The sequence below is a fragment of the Sciurus vulgaris genome (assembly GCF_902686455.1).
Source record: "Sciurus vulgaris genome assembly, chromosome: 14".
NCBI classification, from domain to species: Eukaryota; Metazoa; Chordata; class Mammalia; order Rodentia; family Sciuridae; genus Sciurus; species Sciurus vulgaris.
The window spans coordinates 76,990,741-77,009,618 of record NC_136475.1 but is presented as its reverse complement, the minus strand read 5'-3'; the positions used below and the strand labels follow the sequence as shown (position 1 = coordinate 77,009,618).

The window sequence follows — 18,878 nt, the reverse complement described above, 5'->3', positions numbered from 1 at the left end:
TGAACAATTTTAAATATTTACAAAAGTAAAGAGTATGGTATAAAGGAATCTGTGCACCTGTTTTCCAGCTTCACAACAAATAATTCATGATCAGTCATGTTTCCTGTATCTTCCATCAGTTTTTCCAAGATAGTATTGAAGCAAATCCAAAGTATCATATCACATCATCCATAAATATTCAATATATGTCTTTTAAAAATAAGGACACTTAAAAAAGCATAACTGTATTACCATTGTCACACTATACAAATTAATGTTAATTCTTAAATCTTCCATTACTACTCAGTATTCAAATTTTCCTGGTGCTATGTATGTACAGACATGTATGTATATGATACACACACATATATATGTAAAATGCATGTTTTACAGTTTGGATATTGGTCGTGTATATGTTGTGTTATGGTTTGGATGAGATACCTCCAAAAGCTCCCATGTGAGACAATGCAAGAAGGGTCAGAGGAGAAATAATTAGATCGTAAGAGTCTTAACCCAATCAGTGAATTAATCCCTGATGGGATTAACTGAAGTGGTAGGGTGTGGCTGGAGGAGACTGGAATTGGGGCATGGCTTTGGGGTATAATTTTGTATCTGGAGAGCGGAGTCTCTGTGCGTCCTGATCACCATGATGTGAGCTGCTTCTCTCTGCCACCCTCTCCTGCCATGATGTTCAGTCTCACTTCAGACCCTGAGGAGTAGAGCTGGCCTTCTGTGGACTAAGACCTCTGAAACCGTGAGCCCTCAAATGAACCTCTTCTCTTCTACAGTTGTGCTGGTCAGATCCTATTAGTCACAGCAGTGAAAAAACTGACTAAAACATGTTGTAATAGGTTGATAGGTCATTTAGTTCTCCTATTTACTGTCAGCTTGGCCTCCCACCCATCTTCTTTAGTTTTCTCTTTTCCTCCGTACATGCTTTTTCCTGTTTGCATTTTTGCTTCTTGTTACTTCTTTTCCTTCTTTAAGTTTATTTTTGAAGACACAGGACCATTAGACCACCTGTATGGTTCATTTCACATGTTTCTTTGGTGTATGTCCTATATGAATTGGTAGTTTGATCTAGATGCTTATTCAGGTTCAGGTTTCTTCTTCTCCTTCTCCTTCTCCTTCTCCTTCTCCTCCTTCCCCTCCTCCTCCTCCTCCTCCTCCTCCTCCTCCTCCTCCTTCCTTCTTCTTCCTTCTTCTTCCTTCCTCCTCCTCCTCCTCCTCCTTCTTCTCCTCCTCCTTCTCCTCTTCTCCTTCTCCTTCTTTTTTTTTTTTTTTTTTTTGTGGTAATGGTGGTAGAACCCAGGACCTCATACATGCTAGTCAAGTGTTCTACCACTGAGCTACATTCCAAGGCCTTTCCATTTTAGTTTGAGACGGAGTCTTACTAAGATATCCAGGCTGACATTGAATGTGGAATCCTCCTGCCCTCCTGCTTCAGCTTCCTGAGTAGCTGGGATTATAGGTGTGTGTCATTGCACCTGGTGAAGTTTATTCTTTTGGCAGGAATATTTCACAGGGTAACATATTCTTATTAGGAGGCCATCTATCTGGTTATCTCTTGTTTGTTTGTTTGTTTCTTTTTTATGCTGAGAATTGAACCCAGGGCCTTGCACATATGTGCCCTCTACCACTGAACTACACCCCCAGCTTGGTTCTCTTTTCATGTAGCAGCCTTTAATGGTCTTTGCTTAGATTCATTAATTTGTGAAAGAGTTGCAAAATGATGGTATTCTATCATCTTCTTAGTAGCTGAAATACTTATATAAAGAGAAGGCTTTCCTGTTCAAATATTTGATAATCCTGAGTACTGTTTCTTTAGGAAGAATAGGATAAATGCTTGCTGTTTTCCTTCATTTTCTGATTTTCTGAAAGTAATAAATAGGTTCCTTTGCATCTTCTAAAAGTACCTATTGCTTTTTAAAAATATCATTAACTCAACCCATTACTCTTATTATTGTTATTGATACTTAAATTGACCCATGTTGGGTGAGTGGGACCTTCCTCTTGATGGCCTCTAAAGTCTTGTTGATATGACCCCTCCAAAGCCTTTGATAGCTTTTTACTTTCTGGCATGACCGGATGTTGCAGGCTCCTCTTGTACTTTTTATTCTGGGCCTTGGGCCAGCCTTTCCACTCTTCCTCTCCCTGTTCCCCACCAGTTATAACTTTCATAAGAAATTGCTGTACTTTGCAAAACTATCTGGCTGCTTGTAGTGAAGTGCTGAGCCAGGCTCTCCCAGGGCTCAGACTCTGCCTTCAGATTGATTGTTGGTATGTCAGGCAGCTTTAATAGCTTGAACTATTCTCCTTTAAGTTGCTTTGTTTGTTCAGTGTTTTCTTCCTTACTTGTCTTTTGGGCCCAGGTATACTGCCTTCCTTTACTAGTTTTGGGACAGAAATAGAAGCACTGAAGCTCTGTCTCATGGCACTGATCCTTGGTGGCCCAAACTGAGTGCTGAATTGTTGTGGGATTGTCATTTAACGAGCAGAACTGTCAGCATGTGATTTTGAAAAATCACAGAGGGTTGTGGTGAGATATTAAACGTTTCATTTCTCCAGGAGGAACATCTATTTCTTCACTGAACAGCCAGACTTCCTTCCTTAGCTTGGATTCTAGCAACAGCAGACCCTGAGACAAGGATTTGGGTACATGTAGTTCATTTGGGAGGTGATCCCTGGAAGCACAATGAGAGACTGGGGAAGAGAGACCGGGAGGGAGAGTTGTTTATTGCCCTGGGCAGGTGCAGTTAAATCCCTTCCGCAACCCCCCAGCTGTGTAGAATTCTTCTTGGTATTGTCCCAAGGTGGAGCAAGGAAGTTGTTCAGACAGCCACTCTTATCTTTGTTCTTGGGGTCATTCACTTTCAGCCAGTCCAGCTTTTTTCATGATTTCCACCCTGTTTGTCCATTTCTTATACTACTCCTCAGTTTTTGCTTTATACTGTTTTTTATCCTCTAAAATTATTTTTAAAAATGACATGTACCTATAAAATTTTTGAAAGAATTGTACAATGAACATCTGTCCTTTATTTAATTTGTTAGTTGTTAAGTGATTTTTGCCGTTTTAAAAAACAATCTCTCTTCACAAATGTGTAATGTATGCAGATATGGGTATATAGTTATATCTATCTATACCTAAATCTTTTTTGCTAATTTAAAAGTAAGTTGTGGGGCTGGGGTTGTGGCTCAGTGGTAGAGCACTTGCCTAGCATGTGTGAGGCACTGGGTTTGATCCTCAGCCCCACATAAAAAAAAAAAAAAAAAAAAAAAAAGAGCTCAAATAAAGGTATTGTGACCATCTACAACTAAAAAAAAAAAAAATTAAGAAAAAAGTAAGTTGCAAACATGTTGATACTTCATCCCAAAACACTCCAAGAAAAGAACATTTTTCTTTTTTAGAACCCAGTGTCATTATCACCCTCAAGAAATTTAATATCAAGGACTGGGGATGTGGCTTAGTGGTGAAGTGCTTACCTAGCATGTGTGAGGTACTGGGTTTGATTCTCAGCAGTGCATATAAATAAATGAATAAAACAAAGGTCCATCAACAACTAAAAAAAATTTTTAAAAATTAATATTGAATGGAAAGGAAAGGGGAAATACTAATGAATGATGTTGAGCAAATTATATTATTTTATTATGTGCATGTACCAATATGTAGCAATGAATCCCCTTTATGTACAACAATAATACATAAATAAAAATATGGAAGAAAGAAATTTAATGTTAATACAATAGTGTCTTGTATGTGGCCAACATTCCCATTTCTCCACTTGTTCACTAATGTCCTTTTAACTTCTCCCACCCCATAAAAGATTATGATATTGTATTTATTGCTCATATCTCTTTAATTTCTTTAATCTAGAATAGCTCTCTTAGTTTTTTAATTCATTTTTTTTGGTATAGGTGTTTTTAATATTTAGTTATTTGAGGAGACTGAGCTGGTAAGTATATATAAATGCTATGATAACAAAAGCAGTAAATCTTGCATGTAGCTCAAGAATATTAAGAAGCAGGTCTACATTTTCATCTTTTTTTAACATTATTAATATTATTTTTTTTTTACATATAAATGACAGTAGGGTGTGTTTTGAGATATTATACATATGTGGGGTACAACCCATTACAATTTAGATCCCATTCTTGTGGTTGAACATGATGTGGAATTACACTGGTCATGTGTTCATATGTGAGCATAGAAAAGTTATGTCCGGTTCATTCTACTGTCTTCCCTATTCCCATCCCCCTCCTTCATTCTCCTTTGTCTAATTCAGTGAACTTCCATACTTCCCCTCCCTACTGTCCCTTGTTATTTTTTTTTTTTTTTTGTCACTTATGACAGTTATGGTTTAGAAGAGTCCAGAGTTGTTACTTTGTAAAATATCCCATAGTTTGGTGCGTGGGATATTCTTTGTGTGATTGCATTGGAGTTTTAAAACATCTTTGTCAAGCTCTCTGTAAGTAGGTGATGGTGTGACCTCAGTGTAGTCTGTGTCTGTTTTCCTATTGCAGCTGATGCTACAATAGGAAATGGGTATATAGTTATATCTGTCTATACCTAAGTACTTTTTAAAGCTGATGCCGAGTTTGACAGCTTGGTTAAATTAAGGTGGTATCTGTCAGATTTTTCCATCATATTTTTTCTCTATTACAGTTAATTAGCAATCTATGGGGTGATGCTTTGAGACTGTATTCTGCTCCTCAATAACATTTCACCTGATGGTTCTAGTATCCATTTATGATCCTGTCTTGAATCATTTATTTGTTAGTGTTTATAGTTATTTTTATAATGTCTTATCTCAAAGATCATATCTCCTAGATTGAATCCTTTATTGGATAGAATCTTTTAAGTCTTTTTGTTAGTGACACCACCTAAAATGGCATCTATATTTAATATTTTTTGAGGGAACTGAGTGAATTAAAACTATCTCTTTTAAAAAATGTGAAAACAATCTTGTAACCCAAATCCATTACATGCTTCTTTTCTTCAGCTTCTTCAAGTGTAGAGTACTTATCATTTTTTCCTATTGCTTCAGATCTCAGAATTTCTTTCATAGTGTCCTCTAAGTGGCAATGACTCCTTTTCTTCTCTGCAAATGCAAAACTACTTATTTCATACATTTAAGTAAATCTTTTAATCTAGGTCACTAGGATAGTTAGCTTATAGAAAGTGAAGTATAAATGCATAGTATTCTAGAGTCCACACCTATATCAAGGGTGTGTGAGCATATGGGTATATATAAAAATCAAGCTGGACTGCTAAAAAGTTTACTTTTTAAAAAGAATATTTTTTTTAGTTGTAGATGGACACAATACCTTTATTTTGTTATTTTTATGTGGTGCTGAGAATCAAACCCAGCACCTTACTTGAGCCACAACCCCAGACCCCTAAAGTTTCCACTAGTTTTATTTCCTGGCTTGTTATTCTTTCAAACAGTTATCATTATTGATTTGTTTTAAAATTATTTTCAAATCCTAATTACTTTTTAAAGCTGCAACAATCATAGAAAGGTTGAGAGAAAGCTTTCTTTCTTTTTATGATATCAGATGTATTGTGGTTATTAAAAAAGAATTGGTAATAAATTGCTCTAATGAAACAGCTTGTGAATATGCATTAGAAGATTACTAGGATTAAAATTTCCTGCAGTAGAATATTTATTGCTCAATAAAGAAATGCTAATTTATAGGATTTGACTTAAAATATCATTATTTTATGCACTGAAATAAATATACGAAAATACAAGTTAAAAGTTCATTTAAAACACATTATAATGTCTGAAGATGGGACATTGTACCCTTTTCCTAATTAGTCTAAGTTTCTGCGAATCAACAGCAAAGTAGAGTCCCTCAAATAAACAGAAGAATCATGTAACTTAATTTCCTAAAATCTTATTAAAAACCACTGAAAGAACTGGGCATGTTTAAGCTGGAGATGAGAAGATCACATGAAGATGTGATCGTCATCTGCAGATTATTGAGGGTCACTCGTGTAGAAAACTGCTTAGAGTAGATCTAGCACTAATGGGAACAGTGATCTGTGGGTGTATTTTCTTTTTCTAGATAAGAAACAGCTTTTCCCAGCAACAGAATGTGCTGCATAATGAAGGTGTGATCCCTTTTTACCTGAAGGCGGTTGTGGGAAGCTGGATGACTTTTCTTTCTTCCCTTTTCTTCATTCCCTCTGCTCCTTTCTTCCATAGAAGTGTTTCTGCTCAGTCTGTGCTGTCAGGAACAGTCACTGCTAGCCACAACTGGTAATGCAGTCAAATGTGGCCAGTCTGAATCCACATGTGCAGCAAGTGTGAAGTACACATCAGATTCTGAAGTGTTAGTATGGAAAGAATGACAGAGAGCTCACTAATCACTTTTATATTGTTTACAAGTTGAAGTGGTTTGTCTGTTGGCTACATAAGATACATTATTAGGGCTAAGGAATTTTATTACTCATCAATTTAATCAGTAAGATGAGTTATAAGTTTCAGATAAGGAGAAATGCTTTCTTTCTTTCTGGTTATAATTGAAAACCCCAGAACACCAAAGAATCCATACAGCAAAGTGCCTGAGGACTCTGAAAAGGAACAAGCTTTTGATACATTTGGCTGGATCTCAAATATCTTATGCGAAGTAAAAGAAGCTAGTTTCAGAAGTTATATGACTCTTGTTGTTTGATGTTCTGGAAAGGTAAAACTGAAGGGACAAAGAACAGAGCAGAGCTTGCCAGGAATGAGGGCAGGTGGGAAAGTTTAAATACAAAGTGATAGCATGAGGACATTCTGGAGGTGGTACAATTGTTCTGTATCTTAATTTTGGTGATACCCTGTTTACCCTTATCTATGCATAAGATATACCTCAGATGGTTGTACACACAAAAGTAAATTTTACTGCTTATAAAACTTAAAAAGTAGTTACATTTTAATTTCACCTTTTTCTTTTTACTCTTGTGGATAGAAAAAGTTTACAATTGTGTGGCATACGTTATTATTTCTGTTGCACAGTAGTACTTTCAATTTTAGAAATGCAAAGAAGGATTTGGGATGGTCTAGTCTTGAGAGAAGGCTATTGTGGACTGAAGTGTCTCATAAGGAAAAGAAGCAAATTGAAATGACCTATGTTTAGCTCCCACCCCCACTTCCATTCTTTCTTCTACAGATTCTAATTATGCCAACTCTCAACTGTGAAAATTCCTTATAGTCCCTATTTCTTGATATTGGAAAAGAAATTCCACTTCTCAAGGCAAAAACTGTCCTGTGCAATGGAATCACTAACACGTTAATCATTAACCATTGATGGTGTCATTGAATTTGGAGGCAGAATGGCACTTGACAAGTTCCTCAACAAACTTTGACCATATCCTTGTGATGAATGTTTAGGTCCATAATACTGTTGAGTAGATATTATTGTTGTTTAAATGATTGCACCCAAGAGGTACTGATTAATTGAACTGTGGTTGCTGTAAAGGGAGGTTTCTGGGGCCAATTTGTTTATGATTTGAAGTTAGAAGCAGTGACAAGCCCAAATTGGAATCGAATCTCAGAATATTATGATGGACTGTAAATAGGTAAATCTAACAAGATTGAAATATAATAGGAATAAAGTTAAAACCCTGAAATGAATTCTGAAATTTAACTGTCCCAATTAAGAATACTAGCAGTAATATATATATATGGAAAAATCCTGGGGGTTTTGGTTGTCAGGAAGCATGATACGAGCCACTGATGTGGCTGCCAGAAAAGCTTTTTCAGTTTGTTGTGGTGTTTGTCAGTAAAAGTTGAGTAGCTAAAGCAAGGTATGGATTTTATTGTTTTTGTGTTCTGTAGAGCATACCTGGAATCTTTTATTTAGTTCTGGTATTATCCTCCAAGAGGGTGATGGACAAACTGGTACCCATTCAGAGTGGAGTGAGGAGGATGTTAAAGAACTGAGACAAAATCAGATGAGCAATAATGAAAAAAACTGGGACATACAGCCTAGTCAAGGGGTGACTTCATGGTGAGGTTGAGAAAGAGGTCATAAGCACTACCTTCAAATAATTGGAGGACTTTGATATCAAAAAGAAAGTATACTTGTTTCTTGAGTTCCTAAGAACCAGTGAGTAGAATTTTTAGAGAGAGAGGTATTAAACTTCATTGTAAAGAAACACTCAGGATTTGAGCTTACTCTTAGAAATGAGTCACCTCTCTATAAAGTCTTTTGTAAAACTCCATTACTTGAGCCTACCTGTCTTTTGAGAATTTTCTTCAGCCTAGCATTTCCACAAGATTCTGGTCTGAACTTTACTTCCCATACTTGAAGTTTCATTAAATAATCATTTAATTCAGCAAGCTGTAAGAATAATTTAGTTACTCTGAAACTGGCTTTCTGATAATTATTTAAAGCCGAGATAGAGTGGCATGATAATATTTCACAAATGGTGAATAAAGGAAGGAGCCTGCGGACAGGCTGTGTTTTTTGAAATTGAGGAGTAGGACACAGGGTTCACATGGCTGCTGCATTGACTGGATCTTCCTGAGATATAGCTGACAACTTCTGAAGAGTGTCCTCTGCCAAGGCACAAGCACACAAACTACCTCGTGCTTGGAATTTCTGAGATTGCACGTATGTGCCATATTGTAAAGTGCTGTAGATATGCATTTTGAAAGAAAGGAACTTGGGCTCCATTGGTCCTTCTCGTGTAGCCTGCCAGTTTTGAGGGACTAATGGAAAACAAGATGTGAAACCACCATTTTGTTGTTAACTGCTCATAATGCTTCTAGACATTCTAGGTGTGTGTGTGTTTTTCTTTAACATTGCTTTATATCACCTCAGATCCTATTTTTCTTTCTTTGAACTCCTGCCTACTCTTCCTTTTTATGAAAAGTTGAAGTAAGCAGTATCCAAGTAACCTTACTCAGGGTTCACATCGTCTTCTCCAGGGTGAAATAAAGGAAATGCAGTGTTATTGCTCCTCCCTGTGATTTGTGTTGGTCTTTTCTCCACCATCTCTGCCTGGAGGTCAGGTGCTCTGTTTCCTACTTCCTATATAACTCCCCAGGTGTCCAGTGTGTGCATCTGTGCATGGTGGGTTTTTAATAAGTGTTCTTGACTGATTTACTGACTGTTCCCCATAGCATGGAAACAATGCCACAGTTTATTTCAAAGAGACTGTAGAGTATTGAGGCAGAGTATTTCAGGAGTTTTTTTTTTTTTTTTTCTTTAAGGTTGACACTAAGCGTTTGAGAATTCTGAAGAGTAAGAGTGTGAGATTGTGAAAGGCATCTTAATTCCCTTTGTTTTGAAAAATTACTCATACAGTGTTTTAATATGTACAATATGGCAAACACCATTCTCCCACTCCTGCTTTCTTGAAAGATTCTTTTAATTGGGGTTATGATAATTTGGTCCACAGTATCCCTTTTAAAAAAACTTTATTATATATTCAGATATTTTGACTGCCTTAAGTTTTCTTTTTAAATCAACTAAAGTTTAAAAAAAATACATTTCACAACCCCTAGTACTTTTCTTTAAAAGGACACATTTGGAAATATTCTTGAAAAGTAAAGATTTTTGTTTCTTATAAAAATGCTCTCCACAGTTTCTTTGCAGAGTTCCTTTAAATGCAGAATTCTTCAGATTGCATTTTCAAGATAATTTTATGTATAAAAAATAAATTTACCCACAACCACTCAGTAAATACTTTGTAATTTATTTGTGTTTAAGATCAGATTTCTTTAAAGTGGGGCACATTTTTGCATCAAATTAAAAAAAATAACAGCTTTATTGAATATAATTCACATACCATGCAGTTCACCCTTTAAAGTATACAATTCAGTGGTTTTTAGTACAAAGTTGTACAACTATCAACACTAATTCCAGAACATTTCTGTCACCACAAAAAGAAAACTTGCACCGGTTAGCATTCACTACCCATTTCCCCATCTCCGACTCTTGGCAATCACTAATCTACTACTTCTGTCTCTGTGGATGTGCATATTTTGGACATTTCATATAAAAGGAACCATATAATAATATTACATCAATGGCCCTTTGTGTCTGGCTTTTTCCACTTAGCATGATGCTTTCAAGGTTAATCTAAATTGTAGTATGTATCTTTTTTTTACTTATAGTTGAATACTATAAGTACCATTGTATGTATATATTACATTTTATTTATCCTTTCAACACTTGGTGGACATTAGTTGTTTCCAGTTTTTGGCTGTTGTGAATAATGCTGCTATAAATATTCACTTAAAAGCTTTTGTGTGGACATGTTTTCAGTTCTCTTGGGTGTATACCAAGAGAAGAATGGCAGAGTCAACGGTAATTGCATGTTTAACTTTTTGAAGAACTGCCAGACTGTTTTTAAAAGTGGCTATAGCATTTTACATCCATGCAAGCAGTGTATAAGGGTATCAGTATACTCACAATACTGTATCTTTTTTATTATAGCCATCCTACTGGGTTTGAAGTGATGTCTTTGTTATTTTGATTGTACATCCCTGATGGCTAATGATGTTGAGCCTCTTTTCCTGTGCTGATTGCCCATTTGTATATCTTGGAGAAACAACTAATAATACTCTTAGCCTGTTTAAAAATTGAGTTATGTGGGCTGGGGCTGTAGCTCAGTGGCAGAGCACTTGCTCAGCATGTGCAAGGCCCTGGATTTGATCCTTAACACCACAGAAAAATAAACAAATACAATAAAGGCATGCTGTCCATCTACAACTACCAAAAAAGTTTTTTTAAAAAATTGAATTATGTGTCTTTTTATTCATTTGTAAGAGTTCTGTATATATTCTATGTACAAGTCTTTTTATCAGTCATAATTTGCCCAGTTTCCTCTGGTTTTGTAGATTGTCACTTTTTAGGTAATGTCCTGTGAAGGAGAGACACTTTTAATTTGATGAAGAACAATTTTATCTTTGTTGTGGTTGTTGTTTGATTTTTTTTTTTAACATCTAAGAAGCTATTATTCAGGGTTCTCCAGAGAGACAGTACCAAAAGAAAGAATAGATAAAGATATATGAGAAGAGATTCATTAGGGGAATTGACTCCTGTGATTATGGAGCTGAGAAGTTCCATGATGGGTCCTCTGCAAGCTGTAGGCCCAGTATGCTGGCTCGTCGCATGTCCTGATCCACTTGGAAAGCCTGAAAACCAGGGAAGCCAGTGGTATAAATCTGACACTAAAGGCTGCAGGACCCAGGGGTCAACTGGTTTAAGTCCTGGTGGGTCTTCCCCACTAGTTCACTCAGACTCACATGCCAGTTTTTTTTGAAAATGCTCATATATATTGGTAAAATAATGCTTTACCAGTTTTCTAGGTATTTCTTAATCCATTCAAGTTGACACCTAAAATTAACCACCATAGAAATGATTGCCTAATCCAAGGTTATGAAGATTTGCTCTTATGCTTCCTGAAAGATGGATATAGTTTTTACTGTTACATTGTTTACATTTTGCTGATCCATTTTGAGTTTGTTTTTGTATTTGCTGTGACTAGTAGGGATCGAAATTTGTGGCTATCCAATTGTCCCAGCACCATTTGTTGAAAAGAGGCTTTATAAAAATATAACTTTTAATTGTGCAAAATATATATAACAGAATTTACCATCTTAACTTGCTTTATGTGTACATTTCAGTAGTGTTAAGTACAGTCACATTGTTGTGCAACTAATCTTCAGAACTCATTTCATCTTACAAAACTGAGATTCAGTACCATTGAACAAAAACTCCCCTTCTTCCCTCTCCCAAGCCACTCCACTTTGTCTCCATGAGTTTACTTTAGATATCTCATGAAAGGGGTATGATGTAGTGTTTGTCTTTTTGTGACTTATTTCACTTTCTGTAATGTCTTCATAGTTCCTTCATATTGTAGCATGTGTCAGAATTTCCTTTAAGGTTGAGTAATATTTCATTATATGGATAGAACATACATTTTTATCCATTCAGCTGTCATTGGACACTGTGGTCACTTCAAGTCTTTGGCTATTATGAATCATGCTGTCATGTCCAAATATCTCTTCGAGACCCTGCTTTTAATTTTTTGGGGTATATGGCCAGAAGTGGAATTGCTACATCATATGGTAATTCTATTTTTAAATTTTTAAGGAGCAACCATTCTGTTTTCTGTAGCAATTACAACATTTTACATCCCCACCAATACCCCATAGGGGGTTCCAGCTTTTCCACATCTTCACCCACATTTGTTCTCTTCTTTTTCTTTTTTCATTTCTTTTCGATAATAGCCATCCTAGTAGCAAAAAGACTCTTTTTGCCTACCGAATTGCCTTAACACCCGTGTCAAATGTCATTTGACCATGAGTGAAGGCTTATTTATGGAGTTTGAATTCTGTTCCAGTATCCTTATTGCTCTATCTCACTGTGCTTATTGCCGTGACTTTGTAACAACTTTTGAAATTGTCAAGTAAAAATCCTTGAATTATATTCTCTCTCTCCAATTTTAAGGTTCTTTTGGCTAGTTGAATCCCTTGCATTTCCATATGACTTTTAGGATTGACTTCTCAGTTTCTGCGAAGAATCCAGCTAGGATTTTGATATGCATTGCATGGAATCTGGTCAACTTGGATAACATTGCCACTGAACAATATTAAGACCTTTGATACATGAATGTGAGATGCCTTTCTGTTTATTTGATCTTCTTTAATTTCTTTCAACAATGTTTTATAGTTTCCAGGTAATAAGTTTTGCATGCCTTTTGTTAAATTTATTTCTAAATACTTGACTCCTTTTAAAACTATTGTAAATGAAATTGTCTTCTTAACTTCTTTTTTGGATTGTTAATAGTGTACAGAAATGCAATTTGATTTTTGTACATTTGTCTTGTGCCTGGCAACCTTGCTGAAATTGATTTAATTAATTCTTATAGTATTTTTGTGAATTCATTAGGATTTTCTATATGCAAGACCATATCCTCTCTGGATAGAGGTAGTTTTGCTTTTCCTTCCAATCTAGATGTCTTTTATCACTTTTTCTTGCCCTGGGTTGAGTCTCTGATGATGCTGAATAGAATTGTCCAGAATGGATATCCTTGAATTGAATTTTTAATATTTACTGGTTTGGAAATAGTTATTACTGACAGTGCTCTTTTAAGAAGTTGAAAATCCAACTTCTAGTCCTTCTATTATACTAAGTAACTAAAGTAATAATTCTTCTATCAGAATTTAACATGTTATTTATTTTTTGAACATTAAGACAGAATAGATTCCAGCTTAGCTTTTTCCAAAACTCTCATGCTCTGTTTTTTCTAAAAGTAACTAAAGTAAACCAACTGAAGGAATTTAAAAATGTATTTTTAAAGAATTGCATGGATAAAAAAATCATATGGCTTTTCTTAAAGAATCATGCTTGCCATGTATTTGAAAAGATTGAGTAATCTGGACATTCATGTTGTCTCTGCTAGTATAGCCATTGCTTGTATGAATACCATTATTGTTAGCACTTTTGAAGTTTATCATTAATAATAGATAGAGTTGACAATCTGAGATGATCATAGTAGAAGGAGAGGGAGAGGGTGCTTGTACTACTTTTGATAATTGAATTCTACACCCAACTTCTGTAGGGTATATTTTTTTTTGCTTAAGCTTATTTCCTCCAGAAAGCTCTGGGAGCAATTCTGCTTTCCTTTATTCTTTTTTCTTTCTTCTTTTTAGCAGTCCTTAGAATTTTCATTAAAATGTTACTAGTCTCTTCAACTCTATTACAAAGCAATAGTAACAAAAACGGCATAGTATTGGTACCAAAATAGACAGGTAGATCAATGGTACAGAATAGAGGACACAGACACAAACCCAAATAAATACAGTTTTCTCATACTAGACAAAGGGGCCAAAAATATGCAATGGAGAAAAGATAGCCTCTTCAACAAATGGTGCTGGGAAAACTGGAAAACCATATGCAACAGAATGAAATTAAACCCCTATCTCTCACCCTGCACAAAACTCAACTCACAATGGATCAAGGACCTCGGAATCAGACCAGAGACCCTGCATCTTATAGAAGAAAAAGTAGGTCCAAACCTTCAACTTGTTGGCTTAGGATCAGACTTCCTTAACAGGACTCCCATAGCCCAAGAAATAAAAGCAAGAATCAACAACTGGGATAGATTCAAACTAAAAAGCTTTCTCTCAGCAAAGGAAACTATCAGTAATGTGAAGAGAGAGCCTACAGAGTGGGAGAATATCTTTGCCACTCATACTTCAGATAGAGCGCTAATATCCCGAATCTATAAAGAACTCAAAAAACTCTACACCAAGAATACAAATAATCCAATCAACAAATGGGCTAAGGAAATGAACAGACACTTCACAGAAGAAGATGTACAAGCAATCAACAGATATATGAAAAAATGTTCAACATCTCTAGTAATAAGAGAAATGCAAATCAAAACTACCCTAAGTTTTCATCTCACCCCAATTAGAATGGCAATTATCAAGAACACAAGCAACAATAATTGTTGGCGAGGATATGGGGAAAAAGGTATACTCATACATTGCTGGTGGGGTTGCAAACTAGTGCAGCCACTCTGGAAAGCAGTATGGAGATTCCTCAGAAAGCTTGGAATGGAACCACCATTTGACCCAGCTATCCCACTCCTTGGCCTATACCCAAAGGACTTAAAATCAGCATACTACAGAGATACAGCCACAACAATGTTCACAGCTGCTCAATTCACTATAGCCAGATTGTGGAACCAACCCAGATGCCCTTCAGTTGATGAATGGATAAAGAAACTGTGGCATATATATACAATGGAATATTACTCCGCCATGAGGAATGACAAAATTATGGCATTCGCAGGCAAATGGATGAAATTGGAGGATATCATGCTAAGTGAGATAAGCCAATCTCAAAAAACTAAAGGACGAATGATCTCGCTGATAAGCGGATAAGGACATATAATGGGGGGTAGGAGGGGTTAGCGTTAGGGTTAGGGTTAGGTTTAGGGTTAGGGATAAGGAGGGTGGTAAGAATGGAGGAAGAAAGGAATGTATAGAGGGAAAAGGGGTGGGAGGGGAGGGGGGAAGGGAAAAAAATAACAGAATGAATCAAACAACATTGCCCTATGTAAATTTATGATTTTTAATTAAAATAAAAAAAATGTTACTAGTCTGAGAATTAAAAAGTTGAAAACCATGAGACACACAAATAATAAGGATTTCAATTATTTTAATGTCATGCTTTATTCTTTTTTTAAAGCTATGCCTTTGCCATTATGCATGTTTTAAAAAATATTTTTTAGTTGCCAATGGACATTTATTTATTTGTTTATTTATGTGTGGTGCTGAGAATCAAACCCAGTGCCTCACACATGGTAGGCAAGCACTCTACCACTGAGCCATAACTCCAACCCATGCTTTATTCTGTATTTTAGATTTTCTTAGTATATAGATATTCAATTCAAAAATATTTCTTTCATGTTTTGAACATTTTTCAAGTATGTACTGTATGTACTATACTTTGCCTTCTCAAAGATGTGAGATGAGTTTTAAGAATTCCTATTTTTTTGGATGCTCACAGTATGCTTAGGAAAACCAAGTAGAAGTACTCACCTTTTTGCTGTGTGTATGTCTTATCTCCCCCATTAAACATAAGAGCATAAGTATCCCTATATCAACACAGAGTATATCATAGTGCCTCATGGGTAGCTTGTGCTTATTATGATTTTAAAAATTAATAGAACAGTAAAACTATATAAAAGAATTTATAATTAAATACTCAAGTGAGTGGTATGACCGGACTGTATTATTGAATTTGAGAAGTAACACTGATCAGTATTTTCCAGGTTTATTAGGGAAGACTTTGTGCAAGAGAAGATAATATGAGCAGGCTTACAAAGGATGTAAGAACTGAGCAAGAGGAGAGAACATTTCACAGGGGTGTTTTAGCATTTGAAGGGCATTCAGTGGAACATATCACCTGGAAAGAAGATTTGTACTGGCTCGTGGATTGAGAGAAAGGTGGATAAAAAGATAAGAACATATTTTGGACATAGTAAATACTAGTTTGAGTTGAACTGGGTGGCACATGCCTGTAATCCCAGTAGCTTGGGAGGCTGAGGCAGGAGTACAGTGAGTTCAAAGCCGGCCTCAGCAACTTAGTGAGGCCCTAAGCAACTCTGAGGCCCTGACTCTAAATAAAATATTTAAAAGGCTGGAGCTGTGGCTCAGTGGTTAAGCACCCCTGGATTCTGGATTCAATTCCTGGCACCAAAAAAAAAAAAAAAAAAAAAACGGAAAAAAAAAAAAAAAAAAACCAAAACAAAACAAAGAAATCAAGTTTGAGAAGTTAACAAAAAAAAAAAAAAAAAAGAAAACAAATTTGAGAGGTTTGCCTTTACCTCATTTGACATTAGAGAATCATTGAAGTTTTCTGAGTTTGGAAATTTTGAGGTAGAATAGTACTTTAAGAAGACTTACTTGGTGATGGCATATATTATGGTCTGGAGGGCAGCTAACACTAGGATGCCATTTAAAGAGAGTGTGATTGAGTTCTTTTAGTTTTTCAGCTTTTTCATAGCTGGGTTCTTTGATCTTTAGTGCCTAACATAGTACCCAAAGCAAAGTTTGACTCTTTATTCAGTGAATGTATGACTGGGTAATTCTGGCTTGGGTAGAGCTGTTAGTAGGAAAAAAATCCTCATTTTGGGGGAAGTAAAGAGACAACTTGTTTTATAAGAGTGTAAACCGTGTGTGTATGTGAGTTTGAAGATGACATTGAAGTTTCAGCACTTAAGGGTTCCTTAAGGAATAGTAGTGCTGGCAATAGAGAGAGGGGCTAGTTGGCTAGAGGAAGTGGGGTGGGAGCAGGGACAGACATGCTCACGTTTTCATGCTCGATGAGTCTGACATTGAAATGCCGAGTACATAGATATTTAAGGGCTCAAATTAGAACTGAAGTCTGAATGTTTAAATTTGGATATCATTATGTAGATTTATCATTCAAACAATAAAAATGATTGGACTTATAAAACTGTAGTGTGCACGTGTTCAGAGGTTTATGTGCACTTACACAAATATATATATATACCCTGACACACTGAAACCCAAAATGCATATTAGATTGTCAAAAAAACTAATCTTATTAGTTTTAGCAGAATAATGGGGACTGAATCTTCTGATGGGTAAAGGGGGAAAAGGAGTTGAAGAAGAGGAGAGAAAAGAAACATAGAAGTAGGAGAGCACAGATTTGCCCATGACCCTTTGAAACTGGTTTTACATTTAAAAATACTACTACCAAAGTGTAGTACTCCTGTTTCACTTGTTGAGTGCTTATTGTATGCAAGACACTGAACTAGACACACTCTTTCCTTCTCTTTTTACAACAAATTTGTGACATCAGTACTATTGTATTCCTCTTTTATTGCTGAGGAAACTGAAATCTAAAGAAGTTGAAACTTGCCCAAGATCTCTGAGCTAATAGATAATGAAAGGACCTTAGGAATATAAATAAAACTTTTTTAAAATTCCAAGCCAAGTGTTCCTTCCATTATACAAAGGTATGTATGCATAATTTTTTTGTAAGGCACAAACTATATTTATACTGAATCAGTTTTCAGTAAAAGCTTCTTAATTAGCAGGCACTGATTGGACAGTAATGTTTCCTATAAAAAGAATCAGCATGTATTTTGGATGGGGCTGCTTCAACTTTTTTACTTGGGTATTTATATTCATAGTGTATTCAACTTTTTTGATTGTGTGTTGTGAATGTTAATTTAAAAGAAGATATCAGTTCTTTTATTTGAAGAATTAATCTTTCATAAGTACTAGGCCTTATGAATCTAAATTTCTTTAGGAAGTTTTTCTGATACATTCTTCAGAATATTCATACATTAACAAGGAAATAATAAGGGCCTGCCTTTTTCTTTTATTTCAGGGGATATCATTTTCAATGCCCAATACCCAGAGCTGCCCCCTGATTTTATCTTTGGAGAGGATGCTGAGTTCTTGCCAGACCCCTCGGCTCTGCACGTGAGTACTCAGTCTAGCTCAGATGATCTTCCTTTGGTGAAAAGAAAACAAAATTGGCTTTCAACAATTGCCTAACAGATACATTTGTCAAACATGTGAGTTTTTTCCCCATCCCACTTTTCTTTATCCCATGGAGTAAGTATAACTTTTCAGGTGCCAAAACAGTTAAAGAAAAGATTTTTATTCATTGAAGTTTTAGTTTCTGATGATTTCAAATCAATGAAAATCTCCAGCATATTGTTTGAAATATTTTTACTTCAATTTAAAGAGACATATTGAAAACATTTTCTTTGTTTCAACATGATATTTTATGCCTGCAATCAATTTTCTAAAGTTTACTAACACTTCATCACAGGACTGGTTTGGAGAGTGTTTCTTGACTTTTAAAGAGGCTGTGCGTGTGTGTATGTAGAAGTGAAAGTGGCAAATTTGGATTTGTATGCGTATCATCTCAGTATCATTTATCAAAAGGGTAAAGACCAGTTTCAGTGGTCTTTACTAAGCAAAACCAAAATCTTTGTAGTTGAAGTAAAATGTTTTGGGAATTAAAGCAGGAATACTCATTATTAGGGTAAGAGGTGGTAGCACTTATCAGAGCACATGAGTTTTATATAAAAGTTGTGTTTTGCATGGCTGATAGAGAAAAACGTGTGCCGTTTAAATGGTTTTAACCAGACAAAGCAACTTTCTTTCCCGTGTCAAATTCAAGTTTATTGTGATGTCTGTACTATAGAAGTTTAATTGTTGTTTATAACTATGTTCTTAGTTTCATTTTCTGGAATTTTTTTTGTGTCATTAAAGTTGTGTAATTAGAAGTTTTGATGACTTACTTTGAAATCTTTGCCTCCCCATTCTTTTTAAAGGGGAATCATTAACCAAAACCTAAAGAATGATTTTAAAATTTAGAACATAGCTATAAAAATG

At 35.5% G+C, this 18,878-nt stretch overlaps 1 protein-coding gene across 4 annotated transcripts in view; it reads left to right on the top strand.

The window, feature by feature from the left end:
- Positions 1 to 18,878, top strand: part of BABAM2 (BRISC and BRCA1 A complex member 2) — a 398,788-nt gene that overhangs the window by 83,090 nt on the left and 296,820 nt on the right. For all 4 annotated transcript variants that reach the window (XM_079110328.1, XM_079110329.1, XM_079110326.1 and 1 more), the window contains one exon: positions 17,860 to 17,954. In XM_079110328.1, coding sequence (XP_078966454.1) covers positions 17,860 to 17,954 — 95 coding nt within the window. The remainder of the gene's footprint in view (positions 1 to 17,859; positions 17,955 to 18,878) is intronic.